The sequence below is a fragment of the Equus caballus genome, chromosome 13 (assembly GCF_041296265.1).
Source record: "Equus caballus isolate H_3958 breed thoroughbred chromosome 13, TB-T2T, whole genome shotgun sequence".
Lineage (NCBI taxonomy): Eukaryota > Metazoa > Chordata > Mammalia > Perissodactyla > Equidae > Equus > Equus caballus.
Genome location: NC_091696.1, coordinates 47419445 through 47439113, shown reverse-complemented (window position 1 = coordinate 47439113; position 19669 = coordinate 47419445). Strand labels below are relative to the sequence as shown.

The window sequence follows — 19669 nt, the reverse complement described above, 5'->3', positions numbered from 1 at the left end:
AAAATTCTGTTTTTTTGGACAATCCATTGTGATGTTTATCACACAATGCTCTGCCTCTGAAATTGAGCTATAGCTGGCTGTTTATCTCGCCTGGGTATGTTACCTATTATACCACTTCTTAATTTATGGTCCAGCACATGGAGTGGGAGATCCCCCAAGGGGAATCCTGCAGAACCATGAACCTGCTGTTGAAAGCGCGTCTGCACCCCAGAATTGTGTAAGTGAATATTTCCTACCATAAATTACTCACAGAACAATTCAACCCCAAATTAGCATGAACATCTCTCAGTCTTCAAATGCTCAAAGAGTAGGGGGAAGTGGCATTATGGAGCAAAGAAGGAGGAGGAGTAGGAGAAAGAGAGAGCCCCCTCATCCGTTCTGATGGCACACCTTTTCCAGGGCATCTGGCAACCTCATGCAAATTCAAGCCAGCGCACGAATGCAAAGAATAATTGCCCATTAAAGCGGTTGTATATTTTTATGGCTTTGATGCTGAATCTGCCCCCCTGTCGGCTTTTGCATCTGCTATTCTTCCATCTCTCCCAGAGCTCTAAAACTTTAATATGCAGTTTATAACCCTCAAGTATTTTCCCCTGGTTTTGTGTTTCTTCTCTTGGGATTTCCAGGCTGGTGAGATGATCTCATTTGTGTTTATTTCTGAAGGTAAGCACCATATTCGTAAAAAAGGAGACGGAAGGGGGAAAACGCGCGTTCGTCACTGTAAATACATTGAATGCAGAGCTCAGAGAAGGTGGGAGGTAGGGGCTTTGTCTTGGAGGGGGAGACAGGCAGTAAGCAGTTGACACTTTGGTAAATGGCCCATTTGGCTGCTTGATACACCCACACATTTTCCGTTTAAAAATGTTGATTTGCTTTGATTCTTGAGCACGTCACAGCGTGCCTCTTGTTACATCTCCGAAGTTTCCATTTCATTGAGTTCCACGGTATACAACTCCTCATTCCCGTGAACTGAGATGGTTACTCCGTTAACCTCCCCCAAAATAGGCTCTGGGTATAAATCTAGCTGAAGGTTGGGAGTGGGTGGGCTGGCAATGCTGATGTGTCAACAAGATGCGCAATTGGTATTTGCTCCAAAAGCTCTCGTCCTGTTTTCTTCGAGAGAAACTCAATTTTAGCTTATGAGCTAAATCCAATTTTCGTTGCAATGATACCAGATTTTTCACTTTGATTCATGCTGGATAAGGCTTAAGAGGGAACCTTTCCAGTATAATGAACCTATGGGTTTTTTTCCCTCCCTTGTCTCCCTCATGCCAAGAACTAAAGATTTATACTGTATCCACAAAGCAACCTGAATACTTTCCATTGTTTTCCAATGATGGTCTGTTTACATGTTTACGAACTTGAAGTTCAATTAGAAAAAAATCAAACTCCAGTGCTGAGGTTCAGAAATGCCTATAATTTGGTGTCTTTTCTTTCTCACATTGTTCTTTAATTAACAAAGAGGCATTTACAAATATGAGACAAGATGACAGGTTTACGACTTTTATTAACATTGATTTACTCCATTCCAGAAATGGAGAGGACATTGTAAGTTTCCATTTGGCATTTTGCATTGGATTTATTAAACATTTATTGCCCACTTACTGGATCCAAGCTCCTAGACTGGGGCATTGATAGATGACATGATAACTTTCACTCAACAAAGGATAAGTGTCATGCCACAAAGTAAGCACATTATTAAGACGTCTTCTTTCTATGTGGTTCAAGGAGAAAGCCATTTGGGTTTTGTTTAATCTGTGTCTGAATCTTCTATCCACCTAGTTGCTTCAAATATGCAGTTAACCATGTCCCAGCATCTACAAGCCAGCGCACCTGGTAGGCAAGTAAAAAAAATCATTTTCCTCTATCCCACTTTGAGTCTAAAGGAAGCTTAACAAACAATTGTGGGTTTTTTGCCCTTGAAATTGACCATTTGTCTTAGTGGCAAGAGAGCCAGGCTGTCTTAAACCAGCCATAGGGGGGGAAAATCCTCTGATGGAGAAGGGGAGAAACTCAAAAGGCACAATGACAAATCAGACGAGTTAGGGATTATAAAGATTGTTATTTTCCACTTGTCTCTTCTTGCACACATTTATTGCATTCAGAGACTGAGATTAGCTGGGTTGCCAGAAAACGTTGTCTGGGGCTATATGAAGGGAGCCATGTGACTGAAGGTCTTTTGATAGATACCACCTGTCTGGGGAGAATGTTTGAGTCCTGCTTTCCCCTAGAACCAGAAACTGATCTTCAAATTCTGACCCCTGCAGCAATAAAAGTGAATTTAAATGAATTGAGAGTTCGCAAGAATTCCAAGTCCAACACATTTATCCAAGTCATCTCCTTTTTTTTATCGAAATCACACATATTCCAAGTCTGGTTGCTATTTCCGGGCCAATGTAGCAAGTATAAGTATGGATGTAGAAATTATTTTTATAAGGATCATGACTGAGATCCAATTGTATCATTTGTATACTGTTTATTTGCAAATCCTGGGCAGGACACTTTGCATAGAGGACAGTGCTGTGGAAGGTGGAAGGTGAAGAGGGCCTCTGCTCCTTCAGAAAGAAGGAGACTAGCATTGGTTAATCACCAAAGGGTTTCCACGCACATATGACGTTATGTACCAGATACCTGCCTGTGCCAGGCACTCTTCTGTATCAGTGAGCAGAACAGATGGAGGTCACCGCTCTCATGGAGCTGGCATTCTAGCAAAAGCGAAAGTCCTTCTTCTTCATTTCTGGGGCCCAAGCTACTTAATTGCCAGTACACCATGGGAGGTTCATGGCAGTCTTCTCCAGAAGGAGATCAGAAGAGGAGTAATGGTGTGAAGGAAGGAAGGAAGGAAGTAGGGAAGGAGGGAGGGAGAGAAAGAAGGAGGGAGGGAGAAAGGGAAGGAGGAAGGTGAAAAGAAATGCTCATTCATCATGGTGACTAACTGGAGACTTCATAAAGAGACCCCTTGGCCAGCTCTAGATTGGCAACAAGAAAGAGATAGCTGAGCAAACCATCCATCTAGGAGACTCCCATACTTTCTCCATGAAGCCTCTGGTCCAAAGCATGAATTAGGGAATCTCCATGTTTTGCCTAAGAGTCCTGGGCCTCCCAAGAAGTTGATGTCTGTGGTCCTTCCCACGTTCTTTCAACAAAATAAGAACTCCACTGTGCCCTGCATGGAGGAGCCCAAAGAGCCTCCTATTAAGACCTCTAAATACCTTATCCTGCCCGGGAAGGAGGTTTTCTCCCTGTAGCAAAGGGGGTTCAAAATGGAATCCTGGCTCTACACTTTCAGCAGCTTGAGCTCCCCTCGCTCTACTGCTGAGCTTCTGTTTCATGTTCTATCTCAACATCTAAATCCTCCAAGAATTATTGTAAAACCTGCTTGTCGCTGAGAGGGATCTTGTCTCGCTCACTCTGCACGGTAGCCGGCGATAATGAATGGGTCAGCATAATTACCGTGTTTCCTCACACAGGCAGCCAGCTGCTCTGCCAGATTGTGAATTTTTCATTTTCTTTATTTCAAAATCCAGGGCGTTCCTATGAAAACTTAATATTTGAACTGTGGCAAGAGAGAGGTGGAGTCAAAACCACGCTCACTCATTTTCTCCCCAGTCCTGATATGGATATCTCCTATCTCATTACTTTTGGGCTCTTAGGATATTAGGATTTACCCACTTTCTCCATGAAGATTCACACCTCTCTACAACTTCAAGCACATTAGTTGAAAACACCAGCTAGGAAACGTGGGTGCTAAGGGCTAGCAAGCCGAGAGTTAAGTACAGCTGAATGGTTTGTTTCTAACAACAATTTTTAAAAAGGTTAAAAATAACCTGTACGGTTACCTCAGACACAGATGGAAAGATAAAGCCATTCTAGATTGGTTCTAAAATCCTAGCATTTTACTGGCATCGTGAGAGAAAGAGATGGTGGAATCCATGAAGTCTAGCTGTTCGCCATTCAAGAACACACGGAGAATTCCAGATGATAGCCAGGCAGTCTGTCACTTCAGGTTCAAGGGTTACATTCTGGTCCATGCAATTCCATGAGGTGGTATAGAATTGGGAAGGGCTTCTGCGGGAAACCCCACTCCCTGTCCCTCCCGCCCTCCCTTACCACCCATCATGCAACTACAAACATCCTCTGTCCAAGGACTCTGGGGGGAATGGAAAGAGATGGAGTGGAGGTTTCTACTCCTGAAGGCGATGGAAGGGAGGGGAAAGGCCCATCTTGGCAGTTTGGATGTAGAGTGGAGACAACTTTAGCACAAGATGAAATGCAACACCTTGCAACAGGTTAGGTGTTCCTCAAAATAAAGAGCGAAGTTTGGGTGTGCTGAGTTAACCAAGGTAAAGAGCTGCTCTCACTGTAGTGCCTTCGTGAACCCTTATGTTTACATCAAGCCAAAAGAAACTCTGTGTCCTTCCCAGCCTTGTATGTCATTACACAGACTGTATGGAAACGCAGGAGAGATGGAGCAGTGGAGGGAGGGCTGTGGATGGGGAGGAAACCCATCCCATCCTGGTTCATTCCACCTGTCTCCCTCTCTCTGGGAATCCTCAAAGCCCCTGCTGGGTAAGCGACATGAGAGAAGAAAATGGAGCAAGGAGAGAAGGTTTACTGGATAGCCTGTCAAACATTTGGCCTGACCACAGCCCACAACTTCATGCCCTTGTCCATGTGTTTAAGCCATCCTTACATTCATTCCAGTGTGCAATATTTAGAACTTACTGTGGAAAAAGCGGGGCTTCTGCTGACTTGGGGAGGCACAGGGAGATGCAAAGACAAATGGGATATGGAGGGAGCCTCAAGGAACTTGCAGACTAATTGGAGAGAGAAAACTTTACAAATGACTGACTCGCCTCTTCTCCAAACCCAGGCCCCATGAGAGGTTGGGTGTTCTGCAAAATAAAGGGTTGCTGGAAAAATGAAGTTTGAGTGTGCTGGGTTATCCACCTTAGAGCACTTCCCTCATGGTGGGGCTTTCTGAGTCGTTAATTCAGATCTCTTGGGATAGCGGTTTCCCAAATGTGTTTTCCCAGACAAGCATCCCCTCCCTGGGATGCAGTTTGGGCATCACTGCCTGCTGCTTAGTGGGATGAGACGAGCAAGGTCAGCGTAGTGAGAGCACTGTGAGATGTGGAGAAGGGGAAGCAGCCGGAAGACAGAAGCGGTTTCCTGAAGGCTTCATGGGTTAGGATCTGCCTGTGATGAGAGAAGGAGGTCCTAGGCAGAGGCAACAGAATTCATTATCAGGCGTCTCAAGCATCAGGCTTGATTTCCCTCTAGCCTCCTCACCTAGTCATCCTGCTCAGAGAATTTTCCCCCAGGGAAGAAAACCCTGCCCACACCCTCTTCAGAGTTGAGTTCCCAAACTTCTCTGTTTCTGTTTGTGGTTGTTGTATGTGTTTTAAAAACTGTATCAACCGTTAAGAGGCTGATGGGACGTTGGTAATGATTTGTTTCCTGGAGCATGAGGGGTTCGTATGCTTAGGATGTATATATGTGTCTGTAGGAACACAGTACTTCGGTTAACGATTTTTAACAAGCAATATATGTACACAAAGGAAAATGTGGAAAATAAATAAAAACTAGATAGGGAAAAGCTATAAATAGACAACTAACACTTACTCATGCAGTTCAGCACCACAGACAACTATGAACATAGAACTATGTGTGTATATGTATATACAATTATATGCATACGTACATACACATGCAATATAAATATGCATAGATACACATATCTAAATACACATATGCAGGTATACATGCATATACACATGCACAGTATATATACATGTATATACATACAGACTTAAGTATGTTCTGTGCTCAGACACATATATAAATATATATTAGACACAATAGATATGTGAGCGCATATGTATGTCTGCAGATAGGTAGATGATAGATAACAGACAAGACAGTTTGGGAACACACTGCACATACACGTTGCAATGCACCTTTTTAGAAATTTAAGTTTGTGCAGTGAGCTTTTCTCCTGTTACTAAGAATTCTTTGTGAATGTCATTTACTATATTCTCTCGGGCACAGGGACCACTGTCTTAACTAGCCCGTATGCTCTGGAATCAGACCTTGGCCTCCGCCCTACCGCCCACCTTTAGAACCTTGACTCCAGCATGGGGGCAGGTGTCCAGCCTTGGCCAGCAGGGAGAAGGGTTGAATCGGGGGTTCCCTCAATGGCAGGCGTGCGTCTCAAAGCCTTTTTCTGCTCTCTCCTCTCGTCCCGCAGTGCCAGGCTTCCCGTATCCAGCTGCCACCGCCGCGGCCGCCTACCGAGGGGCGCACCTGCGAGGCCGCGGCCGCACCGTGTACAACACCTTCCGGGCCGCGGCGCCGCCGCCCCCAATCCCGGCCTACGGCGGGTAAGCGGGGCAGCCTCCCGGGCGGGCCTCCCTGCACCAGGCCCCTCCTGTCTGCGAGCGCATGCTGGTCTTGACTGTCCCACCATAACCGCCCCAGCATGCAGCCCGGCGCGCGCCTGCAGTGGAGCACCTTGCAAAGAGTATTGAAAAATGAGTGTAATTTGTCCTGTCATGGTTGGTGCCTTTAAGCATTCTACATGTCACATGTTGTTATGTAAATTCTCTTTGAGACTGAATGCTGGAGAACAGAGAAACGGTTACAGCCAAAGATGTATTTCGGATGATTGCAAACATCTGGTTATTAAGGAGGTTGGATCACATTTGCCCCTTGAATCTGTCCGTGGAGGGACCTGAGGTTTTCAAACATAAAACTCGCTGAGGTGGTCTTGTTCCCCACCCCAAAGACACTTTGCGCTTCAAGGTTTATGAACCTTTGGCTGAGAAGAGAAAATTAGGTGTGGAGTCAAATGCAAACTCTTAAAGTTCAATGAAATTGGAATTAAGACCGTTTTAGTTGGATTTTCCAAAATGGCATTTGCCTTCCTTTCCCCTCTGAAGGAAAATGCAAATTGATTCGTTCCCCGTTGCCAGTTCGGTCTTACTGTGCATGGCCTTTGGCATTGCCAAGTGAATATCAAGGAATGGTGGTGAATGCTCAAAATTATTTTTTGAAATGATACTGGTGTGGGTGGGCTGCAATCCTGAAATGCTACCCTTTCTGCCTTCCTGTTAGGGATCCTTCTAGAACATTCTGGCATCCCTGGAGTCAGGAAGAGAGGGATGTCTCTAAGGCAATGGACTTCAGGGGACATTTGGAATGTCTGGAGACATTTTTGGTTGTCACAACAGGAGCAGGAAGGGGTGATGGCATCTAGTCGGTAAAGGCCAGGGATGCTGCTAAACAGCTACACTGCACAGGACAGCCCCTCCTCCCGCCCCAACACAGAGTTCTCGGGTCCCAAATGTCAACAGTGCTGCTCTAAGGATATCTCAGCTGTGCCCGCGACAATCTGGCCCAAGGCTTCACTGGCCAATGACTGGCTTTCTGGTCTGTAGAGAGAATATAGCTCTATTCAGGACTATGTGAAAAGGGTTAAATGCATTTTTTATAGCCCCGTTGTTTATAAATCTTTTAGAAAGCCTGAATTAGCCTAGATCATCTCTCTATTATGCTGATGACAAAGGGAAACTCTCTTCTTTCATTATTTATTCATATCTCACCCATTCCAAAGAAAGCATTTGAAGTGTTTCAAAAACAAATGTAATGAGACAAAGTTAAGAATATAAAGAAATGAAACTAGGTGAAATCATCAGAAAGGGATTATATAGGCAGAGAAAGAAGAAAACGTCCATCGTTTCTTGTGTCATCATTAGACTTGAGTCAGTTCTGAGCTTCTTAGGGGACAACAGCAAAAAAAAAAATTTACGGGAAATATGATGGATAAAAATAAACCAAGGATGAATTGGCCCTAAATTCTTCCCACCCTCCAAAATAATGCATCTGCATGTCGTAAGCCTTATATATCTATCATACGATATGAGAAATCATTGACACTGTGATCATTGTCTCCAGTCCCACAGTATTAAGCCCATTTTATAGATCCAGAAATGCAGAAATAAAGATTTGTTATTCCCAAGGTCACATAATGAGTTATGAAGGGGGGAAAAAAAAAACAAGTTACCCTCTAGGCTCATGTAATGACTAAAGCAAGATTCATAAGCCATAAATGCAAAATTGCATGTTTATACCACATTAGTTTGTCTGAAAATCATTATCTCATCTTAGTGGATGGTAATTGTAGCTTTTCCGTCTTTGTACCCTCAGTATCTCACTACTATATTGAACAGAAAAAAATAAAGTAAAATTATATGGCTTATCCTCACATGAACAATTTATAAAAATCTCAGAATCACACACCTGCTGTAAAATTGAAATTTGCTAACTTATAATGAACTTGCTCTTTGCCGGGAATAACCATGCATAACTAATTAATGCCACGTTCACCAGGGAGAGACCCCCGCCATCTCCAAATGGTGAAACAGTGTGTTTGTGACTGCTTCGGACGTGATTTAATTTTAATATTCCAGCGATATTCTGAATCATTTTGGTTATAATAGTGGATCGTGCCTCTTTGCTGACAATATTGTGACTGGAATTCTGAAACCACACTTAGTAGTAAGATAAAATTCTCAAGACGGGAGAAGGAGGAGGGGTGTGTGTCCATGTCCTCAGGTTCTCTGAGGGCAATGTGCTGGTCAAAAATGCAGCTAGTTTGCCCAGGTGTTTGGCTGGATTACCAACTGGCTGGACTGCATGGGCACCAAATGAAAAAGCGTGCACCCAGCATCTTAAATGAAGGTTTCCCTGTTCCTCTGGATTATTTGTCTTAGGCTAAAGGAGACCACAGGAGTACAGCTCACTTGGAAAGGACAAGAGCAGAGACTGGCCAGAGGAGGGCCCTGAGCTTGTGTTGAGTGGAAGCAAGTAGCAAAGAGGTTGGAAATCCACTCTTGTTTCCAGGAAGTGACATTCTCAGGATTCAGGTGGTCCAGGAGGTCTTGCAGATTTCCTGTAATCTTTTGTCTCCAAAGTCCTTTGGGGAAAGATTTCTAGATTTGACTAACGTCTTTACTCCAGTCTGCTTCAGCTTAATGCCCATTGACCTAGCATCTATTGTGTTCCATGCACTGTTGTACACTGAGGATGCTGAAGCAAATGGTACCTTCAGAGGTGTTTCTTCCAATTGGGGGCAGGGGGGGCCACATAAGCTGACAATTTCAATAAATGTGGGAAGCATGGTAAGCGATAAGTTACGGTGTCGTGTGAGTGCCAAGAAAGGACTGTTAGCCCAGCTTAGATGTTTAGAGACGGCTTCCAGGAAGAGAAGTATAGGACACATTTAAGTCCAATAATTTCCTAAATTGCCCTGTTCTGTCTCACACTCAGCAATCTCCATATTTTCTACTTAGCAAACTGCATTTATTAAGGAAGAATTTATTTTTCCCACTGTCCCCAGTTGAAGACATGTCTAACTGCCAACCTAAACCTCTGTTCTTCGTGAAGTATCCAAGATGGATATACTTAGTTACAAAAATCCCAAGCAAAATGTATCATTCATTCTGTGCCCATGTATGGCTTCCATATTTTATTTTTCTGGGAGATTGAAATAAAAAATCCCACAGGATCTCTGTGGCTACCTTTGTGAAGCCTTGGAGGACCCTTCGAGGAATCCAACATCAAGATAGTCGTACAGGAGGACTCACCAAGAAGGCCCTTACATTCATCCATTTCCTTTTATTGATTTGGTTTTCTCCTCTACATCCTGATATTTTCTGAAGACCCTCCTAGCAACTATAGAAAATAGGTTATGGAGAGGCCCTATCTTCTTCTTTCTCATGTAGTTAAATCGAAACTTCTTAGGATATTAGTGCATGAACATTCCTGGGAAGTGTGTCGGGGGGCTCTTCTCTGGGACCACGGAGGGCCCTAGGAATGAGTGAAAAACCCTAGACTGAGCCAGCCAACTCCCTATTGATTGCCAGCCTTAAGTGAGAATGAGTGATGAGTTAGAAAGCTAGTGTCTACACAGTCCGCAGGATTGTTACAGTTCTATAAAGACATGGACTTCGGGGCAGAAAAGATTGCCTCACTATTCTATTTCACACTACCCTGGGTAGCTGACTTAATCTCTTCAGATACAGTTACCATAACAGGAAAGTGAAGGTTAACTTGTAGAGTTGATAGAGGATGAAATAGGGAGAACCATACTAAGGTGACAACTTAGTAACGTCTACCCTGTGACTTGTGTTTAGTGACTTGTAGCTACTGTTGTTGAGGTTGATGTAATCATTGACCTTAGCTGCCTATACTCTTCTCTTGGTCCAGGTCCCCTTTGCTTGTACTGAGTACACAGGCAGATCCTACATCTCTCCTTCTCCCTCCATGCATCACTTATCCCTTTTCTGTGGGGCACCTGCAGGTCACAGACCTCCCTTCACCACAAGCCACAGCAATGGCTTTGGACAGAGGCGCTTCAATAGTTTATGGGATATGTAGATCATAAATAAAATATGAAGTGGTGAACAGTCTTAGAGAAAGCTGAATGGACTAGGTTTTCCATTTTTCTCCTCGCATTTGATCCTGGTTTCAGTTTCCATAGAGAAGCCACAATGGCCAGTCTGTCTTCCTATGACTCATGTTTGGGAGAAATGACCCATTGGGTAATTGCCATCCAAGGGAGCTTGCGGGCTGATGTCTGCGGATGAAGAAGGCAGGTAGAAGCATTGGAGACACGCCCACTAGACTCAATACAACATCTCGTGTTAGAAGACGGCAACTAAACCCCTGTGCCCTCCCAGAAGAATCCCAAGAGATTGGCCTCACCAAGTTCTTGTTCTTAATTAATTAGTTAATAAATTATTAGACAACTACTTATCAACTGCCTACTGTGTACCATGCATATTGTATGGGGATACAGTATGGTGCTCTAATGGAGCACCATAAGAGATTATTAAAATTATAAATGACTCTAAGGTAAGCATCCAACATCTGCTATAGGGTTTTGGTCTTGCTTCTCGAGGGTATCTTTGAGTTCTGCACTTTCTCAGGTAATTAATTATGACACATCTATTCAACTTCTTAGAGTTACCTTGAGAAGTATTTTGGGAGACTCTATGCTACCTTGCGTATAGGAGAAATATGGTGGTGTTCCAGGAGAAAACTTCTTAAAGTTGGCCAGTGCAGGAATGAAACCCATACATAGATCCTGTGGGACGGCTCACAGGTTAGGTCCTAAAAAAGCCTCTGACACCAGGACTGTGTGTGTACCTTTCCATCTATAAATCAACCACGCCTTTGGGTTTTAATTTATAAATGTCTAATCCGCAGATTGTGTTATTTGATGCTTAGGAACTTTCTCATTTAATATAAACACTAGGGATTAAAGTCATCATCACGTATTCTCAGAATACTTCCCAGAATTCTCTCTAGCTTTTTATTTTTTTCTGGTGTGAATTCTTGTTTAATGTCTCAGCTAGTTTTAAAATGTAACCTCTCACATTAAAAAAAAAGCCTTCTAGGGGGCTGGCCCCGTGACTGAGTGTGTAAAGTTCCACATACTCCACTTCAGTGGAGTTTGCAGGTTTGGATCCTGGGTGCAGACCTACTCCACTCGTCAGCCATGCTGTGCACGCATCCCACATACACAATAGAGGAAGACTGGCACAGATGTTAGCTCAGGGCTAATCTTCCTCAAGCAGAAAAAAAAGAGAGAGAGAGAGAGAAAGGAAGATTGGCAACGGATTTTAGCTCAGGGTGAATCTTGCTCACCACAAAATTAAAAAATCCTCTTAATGGAATGCATTTATAGACAAACACCATAAATCAATGATTCTTAAACTTTTCTGGAGGAGGAGTGGGATGTCACAGTTGCCTTTGGTGATCTAATTAAAAATATCTATTTTTCCTAGGAAAATATTCACCACACGCAGACACACACCCCTCAATCTATACAAATACCAGGGAGTTCATGGACCCACCTGATAGCCATTCAAAAACAGCTAGATTCGAACACATTAAAAAATTTAATTTACTTTCCAGTTGGAAGGGGCAGTAAGGTAGAGCAGTTTTAAATAACCTTTCTTTCAAGAATATATTTGTGGTTGGGATATGTTATATGACACAAACAGATTGTGTGTTTGGGCATCCTATACTTTCTTTCTTTCCTTTTTTTTAAGTAAACTAATTTACTATAGTGCAATCATTCCCTGCTTGCATTCATCCAAATATTTAACTACTGTTATTACCTTTCTAAGAAAATGAGATGTGCATTTGCATTATGTTCTTGCAAAAGCATATTGCAGTCCCAAAGTGATTGACAGGCAATACAATTACCTTTGCATGGCTAGACAGACCGCCTCTGCATTAAAATAGGGCTGCACCTGTTCAATGCATGGTGGCAACTTCCTTCTCTTGTGACTGGGCCGTGGTTAATTTATCTATGGATGCAAACTAGACATCAACCCCTGCCCTCCTTTTCCTGCCTATCGGATATTTTAAGTGCACTTGTTTCATGGAGCTCCAAAAAGTGTCTGGATACATTCTTGGAAACCAGCATGAGCCTTTGTAAGAGCTGTCCTATCTCCAGCTTCTTTAGAATAAAACCTAGGAAGCTGACCTTCAATGTTGTCTCAAACATAAAGTAGAATAGCACATGGAGGGGGGTGGTCCATGGAGCAATGAGTCTACCAGTCCTTGGACCAGCAGCATCAGCATCACCTGTTACTTGTTAAAAATGCAAATTCTTAGAGCCCCATCCAGATCTATTGACTCAGAACCTCTGGGCTGGGCGCGGGGCCCGGCCATCTGTGTTTTCACAAGACCTCCAGGTGATTCTGATGCACGCTGAAGTTTGACTACTGCTGCCTGCCATAGCAGTTAAAAGTTTGGGCTATGGAGCCAGATTACTTGGGCTGGAATCCCAGTTTAGTCAATAGCTAGCTCTCTCTGGTTCCGTTTCTTTCCATCTAAAGAGGCAATGATAATATTATCCATCTCATAGGGCTACTGTGAGGACTAAGTGGGATAATGAGCACAGAATGCTTCGATGAGGGACTGACACTTAATAATCGATCTATAAATGAGGAGGAGTATTTGTGCTCGTGCTATTAAAAGTAGCTTAGGGGAAAAAACCACAGCCTTTTTGTGAAACTGGCAGCCCATGAAGCAGCTTCCTTTCACACTGCCAGTGAGGACAACCATGTTGGTCCCTCATTTTATAGAGTTATCATGAAGGTAGATCACGCATCCTTTAGTTCATTTCTCTCCAAGATGTGCAAGTGCTGCCCTTGGTGAAAACAGCAATCCCTACCCAGCGTGGTTTATAATGGTAGCTAGAATTCTTGATTTCCTTTCTCAGCGAAACCACCACATTGTGCTGGGCCTCTGAACCTCCCCAAAGCTAGAGATTATGCCCTTCCTGTAGGCTCTCAAAGGTGTCCAGAATCCTCTAGACTCTGGGCCCTGCACAAGCTCTTCCCTTTGCCCTGCCTGCTCTTCCACCTCTCTGCCTGGCTAAGGCATTGACATTTCCATGACATTTGCTCAGCTTCCCTCACCACTCTTGCTTACCCTCCTCCTTCCATTACACGTTCAGAGCACCATTATTCTTCTCCTCCGCAGCACCCATCACAGCTACAGTTTTCAGTTTCTGCATATGGATTTGTGACTTTGTGGCCCACTGCCTGTAAGCTCCCTAAGCACAGGTTTCAAGGGTGGACTTGCTCTCTCTGCTCTTTGTGCCTTAGCATCCTGGTTGGAGTATAATAAGCATTTCAATGGTGGAGAGAGAGTACTCATCATTCAGTTTGTTTGAGCTTGTCAAAATGCGGACGCTGGATCACATTTTCTCTTTGGTTCTGTCTCATAGTAGGGGGATGTCAGGGTTCTAATTTTCAATGGCTCACGGTGGAGGGCAAGGCATAATTTTCAATGGCTCACGGTGGAGGTCAAGGGCTGGCAACTATGTTACCCTACTGAACAAGACAGAGGCAACTATCAGGGCCTGCTCTTTTGTCACTTCTGGAAGTTGTTGGTACTAATAGGCTTGACACAGAGGCACACAACCAGCCACAGTGCACAAGAACTGGCCCTCGTGAAAGAAAGGGCCATGTTCTCAGCCAGAGCTCAACCTCAGCCACTCCTGATCCACGATGCATGCCCACTGGAACAGCCCTCAAGGTGTGGGCTCAGCTTTTCTCTCCATTATTCACAGAAGAGCAGACACAGACTGGGTCCCCCTCCACAAATATTTAGAAAAAGGCATTGTTCCTATATTTAAATATATATTAATGTTTGGTTAAAATATTAAAATTTGATTCACACCTGGATCACTTTCTATCTAGCCTCTCACCCTGGCCTCCTAGTCAAGGTCCAGCTTTTGAATCTCAGTTGTCTCCCCCTTCCCCACTGACCGCAGCCAGTGATGCTGAATAACCAGATCAGAGACAAACTTGAGACCACAAGATCCCTCCTCCTAATTGGTTATGGAATTCTAGCTAGAGTCGATGAGCAAATTACTCTGTGTCACTTTCTGTCACCTCCTAATGCCCAACCTGCCCTTTAAAATATGGGCAATATTCACTCCACAGATACGTATGGTAAATCTTCTAGGTGTAAAAGTAATGTGTTAGACACTAAGCGAGACAGAATGTTGTGTAAGCCATTGGGCGCAACTTTCAGGGTGAAATGAGCCACATCCACAAATACCTTTAACATGAGGCAGAAATTGATGAGTAGCCCAAGTGGGGGTCAGAAAAAGTGATGTGGGTGTTTACACGAGGAGGGAAAAATCTCAGCTTCAGGCGGGCGTTGGATAAAGTTCATAGAGATGGTGACATTTAGTAAAAACTACGATGTCAAGCATGTTGCTCATTACTTTGCACGCATCATCTCCTTGACTCCTCCCTTGACGTGGGCACTTCCCTCTTTCCCCATTTTACAGATGAGTGAGTGAAATTCAGAGAGCTTAAGTAATTAGTCCAAGGGCACATAGCTGCTGATTGCTGAGGCTATGACCCAGATGCCCATGTGTTTCCCATCTAACTTGGCTCTTGAATGGTGATCTGCTTTTGGATGAGGATAGTGAGAGAAAAGGCCGTCCCAGAGCAAGGAATAGCATGTGTCCAGGCACGATGGCACGAAAGAATGGGACAGAAGCTGTTTGATATGGCTCAGTGATCAGCTCTGCGGTTCTGGGCCCAAACTAAACATTTGTTGCTTTCCCCCGTTTCATCAGATCTGTTCCAAGTCCTCTTGGCAGAGGCTGGCCCTGCCTTCTGACCTCCAACAGACACTGTCTTTTTATGTTGGAAATGCTGAAAGAGAATTCAAAGCATAGCTCAGGATGCCGCACACCTCAGTATCACAGATTAGGGTTGGACGCTGCTTGACAAGTGCTCTCGTGAACTCTAGCCCTCTCAGATCAAAATAAAAGTGATTCCTACCAACCTTCTTAGCGTGTGAAATCGCTGCCACACTTTTAAGGATAATGGTACTTGAGGTTTAGCCAATCAACTCTGCAAATCCCTGAGAAGCACACTACAGTGTTCTCCAGCAAACCAGTGTCACTGCCGTGTGTGTGTGCATGTGTGTGTGTGTTGTAAAGTGCCTTCCCTTGGCTCCATGTGCTTGGCTTATGTGGGGGTCTACTCTGCTACTGAAACCTGCTGGAATCCCTTGGTAATCGAAGTGTCGCTTCTATTAGAACCCCAGCTCCATTCAATGGTGGGACTCATTGGTCCTTTGCAAGCATCATAAATCATCTATAAACTCTGTGGGGAGATATCAGGGAAGATTATTAATAACAACTATCATCCTTTAGAAAACATGCATTTAGAAACACGTGTTCTTATACTCAAGATATCCTGTGATCCTCCCAAAAGACTGTGAGATGGGCAGGCTATCTATGATCCTCATTAGACCCATTGTAATGTTGAGGAATTCTAAGTCGGTTTCCCATGATCGCACAGCTGTGGGCTTCTTTTCCTGGCTGTTTCACTCAAGGTATACCAAGAAACTTCTGGAGAAGTCTAGGATCTTTTTTTCACCCTCCCATGAAGTTCCTTGTCTCTGGGGTGACTATATGGGTAGTGATCAGAGTATTGCTGTGAACCAGGCTTGTTCCGTTATAATGTGGGACGTGGCTTAGTCTGGATATAATTCCTGTGAATTTACACACAGATATGCATATGCACACACATACGTACACATGAGCACACACACACAGATATATATGCAAACATTCTACTACACACATGTACATTCATACACACATGCACTTATACACATGATGTATACACACACACATAGGCACACTAACACATGTATACACATACAGGCACACAATGTACACACATATAAACAAAGACACATATATTCTTGCCCGCACATGTTCACACACACCTATAATTAGAGATATTCTCCTACATTTACCGTGAAACAGTGGCACATGCAATTACCAAATATAATACTACCATGTAAAAGAATATAGAAGAGAATTTCTGAAATCATTTGGGTTGTCCAGCTCGCCTAAGGTCATTCAGCTATAACCCATATTGAAAATGCGACAATCTGTGCCCCCATCCTTATCAATCATATATTTTAAGCAGATGCTTTTTTTTTTTTTTTCTGGGGGGAGGTATGTGGTTTGAATGAATGCAAACTCTGACCCTCATATCTGCCTAGGCCACTTAAAATCAGCCTCAAATCTCTTTGCATTTCTGCACCCTCTCCTGAAAGAGCGGGAAGTCTGGTACTCAGCACACCACCACATCCTGATTCTGGGCCAACACCGAACCCCAGCCTAATTTTCTCGGTCTGATCGACTGCTGTTGTCTCCAACCTCCTTAACCAATGTGAAAACTATCCTCGGTTCCTGTGTTTTGGATCTTGTCTCCAGACTAACTTCGCCAGTGCCGGGGTTGGTGCGTCTGCATGGGGAAATGCACTAATATGGATGTTTTTCTTTGTGTGTGCACCCTTGCAGTGTTGTTTACCAGGATGGATTTTATGGTGCAGACATTTATGTAAGTATTCATTAACGTGCATGCCATCCTTGTTTCCTCCCGGAGTCATTCCTTTTACAAGTTTGCTGCAAATTTCTCTACCGGTGTCATCCATTTCCTCTTCCTCGTCTGCGGGAAAGAGTCCAGAGGCTCGTGGGGCAGAAGCCCTTGCTCACGATAGCCATCGTGCACTGTTGAGTGAGCGGAATTAACTCCTTGATTGACTTCAGAATAAACGCACCCCCCCCCCAAAAGATGGCATTTCTCTTACGTCAAATGAAAGATTCTCTCCCAAAAAGAATTCTCTCTAAAGTTCTCAGGATGGTCTGTGTGTTTTCAGTATAATATTTACGATAATAGCTGTAGTTACCAGCTGTAGAAGGTTAAAAGATATTTTCATGGCTGATGTTTTCTTATAAATACATTTAATTGTTTATCGAAACAGCTCTAGAAAGACTCTTTCTTTCTCTCTCTCGATCTCTCTCTCAATGTAGATGATTTTAGCAAGAAACATCTCCTGAAAAGATGTATGCCAATTTGAGCATTAAATCCTTTACTTTCATCAAACTTTTATTCCCTCAATTTCCCCCAAACAGTTGCTTGATTTAGAATTGTTAAATTTAGAATTGTTTGTTAGCCGGTCCCAATTTATTAAGCATTTCACTTTTAGAAAGAGCGTAGGATGTCCCTCATTATGGGACCATAATTGGTTACCTAACTTGATCTAGAGGAAGTTAATGTCCCACATTGTGATACTAGCTGCAATGTGATAAAAATGACTTGGAATAAACACAATTTAAAATAAATGGGTGGGATTGGGGGCTATTTTCTAAACCATATAATTTTTTATCACAAGTGACTTCAAGTTAAGTTCAGTGGAATATTTATTGTTTGGTAGACTGGGTAACAAAGAAAAATAAAGCCATATATCTGATCCAATTGATATCACTTACTAGAAAATGGGAAAGACACTGGTTATTTAATTTTCTTCCTTTTGAATTTCAAATAATTACAGTTTTGAGACACGGTGTTCATCTCCATCAATGATGAACTTAGTTGGCTTCTATTATTATTGCATCAGGTACGTTTATTATAATCTGTGGGTTGGGCTTTTTTTTCACAACAAAATAAAGGAACAACCTATGTGTTCTTTCTCCCCAATTGAACAGCCGATTTCCTTTTTTGTGTAGCTTAATCCACTCCTTCTCAGGTCCTCTTTTTCCAGACTTTTAGTTTATACTATTTTAAACAGAGAGGCAGACTGGAGCTGAGCAGGCTGAGCTCATCCACATCCTCAGATACCCAATGAACCCAAACGTCGGTCTACACCCTCTCCTTGGAGTAGCCATTGGATAGAGTATGCACAGGAAGAGAGTTAGGATTATAGTTGGCATAACTGAGTTTAAGAATTTTTTAAAATATGGAAATGGAGGGGAATAGAAAAGGGATGGGAAAAATTAGAAATAAGAAAATTCACCAAAAAGAAAACTCTCTCCATCAACACCCACCCGAGAAAAAAAAAGGACATTCCCAAGGTTAGCTTAAAATAAACATATTATATTATTAGCTGTCATCTGTTGAGTGTTCACTTCTTTGTGAAGTGTCATTTATTGAGTTATTTGTAAAATGACAACAACTTATTGAATTATTAATTTGTGCTGCCCCATGGATATTTCAAATTGGTGTCTCTTCCTCGCCTCGTAGATTTTTCTATGGCAGGAAGTAGAAGCTGCCGGAAACCAGGGGCTGCAGGATTCCACAAATAAGGAAAAAGAATGAACTAGTTAGAGTAATTGCTAGAGTATGTTTGTATTGGTTAGGACAAACAGAAGTCCACAAGAACAAGGCAAATGGAGAGAGAGAGGGACGCAGAAGAGAGCAGATGTGCCAGCTCCAGACCAAAGTGGAAAGAGACATTGCATGCATGGAGGAAATCTACAAAAAAGTCCCTCTGCATTTTAGTCCCCTTAGGAGCTTTTGTTTCCCACAAATTCATCGTATTTGGTACCTGCCTAGTGGTACAGCCCCTCCAGGCATCTGGGTGAGGTTTAGATGAAAGGAGTTCCATCAGCAACTGCAAGTCCTGAGTCTCCTGGTGTCTGGGTTTATAAAACTGTCCCTCTTGCCCTTGTTAAGCCACCCTACTAGCCAAAAAAAAAAAAAAAAAATGTATAGCATTTTCCCACGATCCATATTATAATGACCATAAGATTTTTCAGGAGGCAGTTCCAAATAGGCAGCTAGGTGATGGAAAAACTAACTGAAATGTGAACTTTGAGCTTTGTCTGCCCAGCACATGTTTCTGCCCTCTTTCTAAGAAGGTAGCTGGGACCTTGCAGAGTATTTCTGAATATTTTGCTCTGTGTAAGAGGGCAGCTTAGGAATATTGCTACTGGGTGCTGTGTGTATGCTGGGACAGTGATAAACTAGATCACCCCATTATGGCAGCAAAACAAGAGCTCGTCAATGGCCTTGAGTTGATTTAAGGGCAAGAAAGAAAATGAGTACTTCCTGCATTCTAGAGTGTACAGAGCAGGATTTCTTCTGGCCAGAAGTATATTATAAGCTTGAATATGCTTTTTCAAGCTGCTACCCCTACCCGCCTTGAGATACTGGAATGTTCTGATGAGTGGAAACGTTCCCAGTGCTCCATTTTGAAAAGAAATGGTGATTAACGAGGTTCATGGAAAAGCATGCAAGGCTTTATCTTATTTAAAGGAGGT

General features: G+C 43.1%; 1 protein-coding gene across 50 annotated transcripts in view; it reads left to right on the top strand.

Moving 5' to 3' along the window:
• The window catches only part of RBFOX1 (RNA binding fox-1 homolog 1), a 1973933-nt gene that overhangs the window by 1906281 nt on the left and 47983 nt on the right, over positions 1-19669 (top strand). For 43 of the 50 annotated variants that reach the window (XM_070231066.1, XM_070231091.1, XM_070231079.1 and 40 more), the window contains 2 exons: positions 6251-6383; positions 16928-16967. In XM_070231066.1, coding sequence (XP_070087167.1) covers positions 6251-6383; positions 16928-16967 — 173 coding nt within the window. The remainder of the gene's footprint in view (positions 1-6250; positions 6384-16927; positions 16968-19669) is intronic. The other 7 variants (XM_001502564.6, XM_070231095.1, XM_070231086.1 and 4 more) reach the window with 1 other exon arrangement.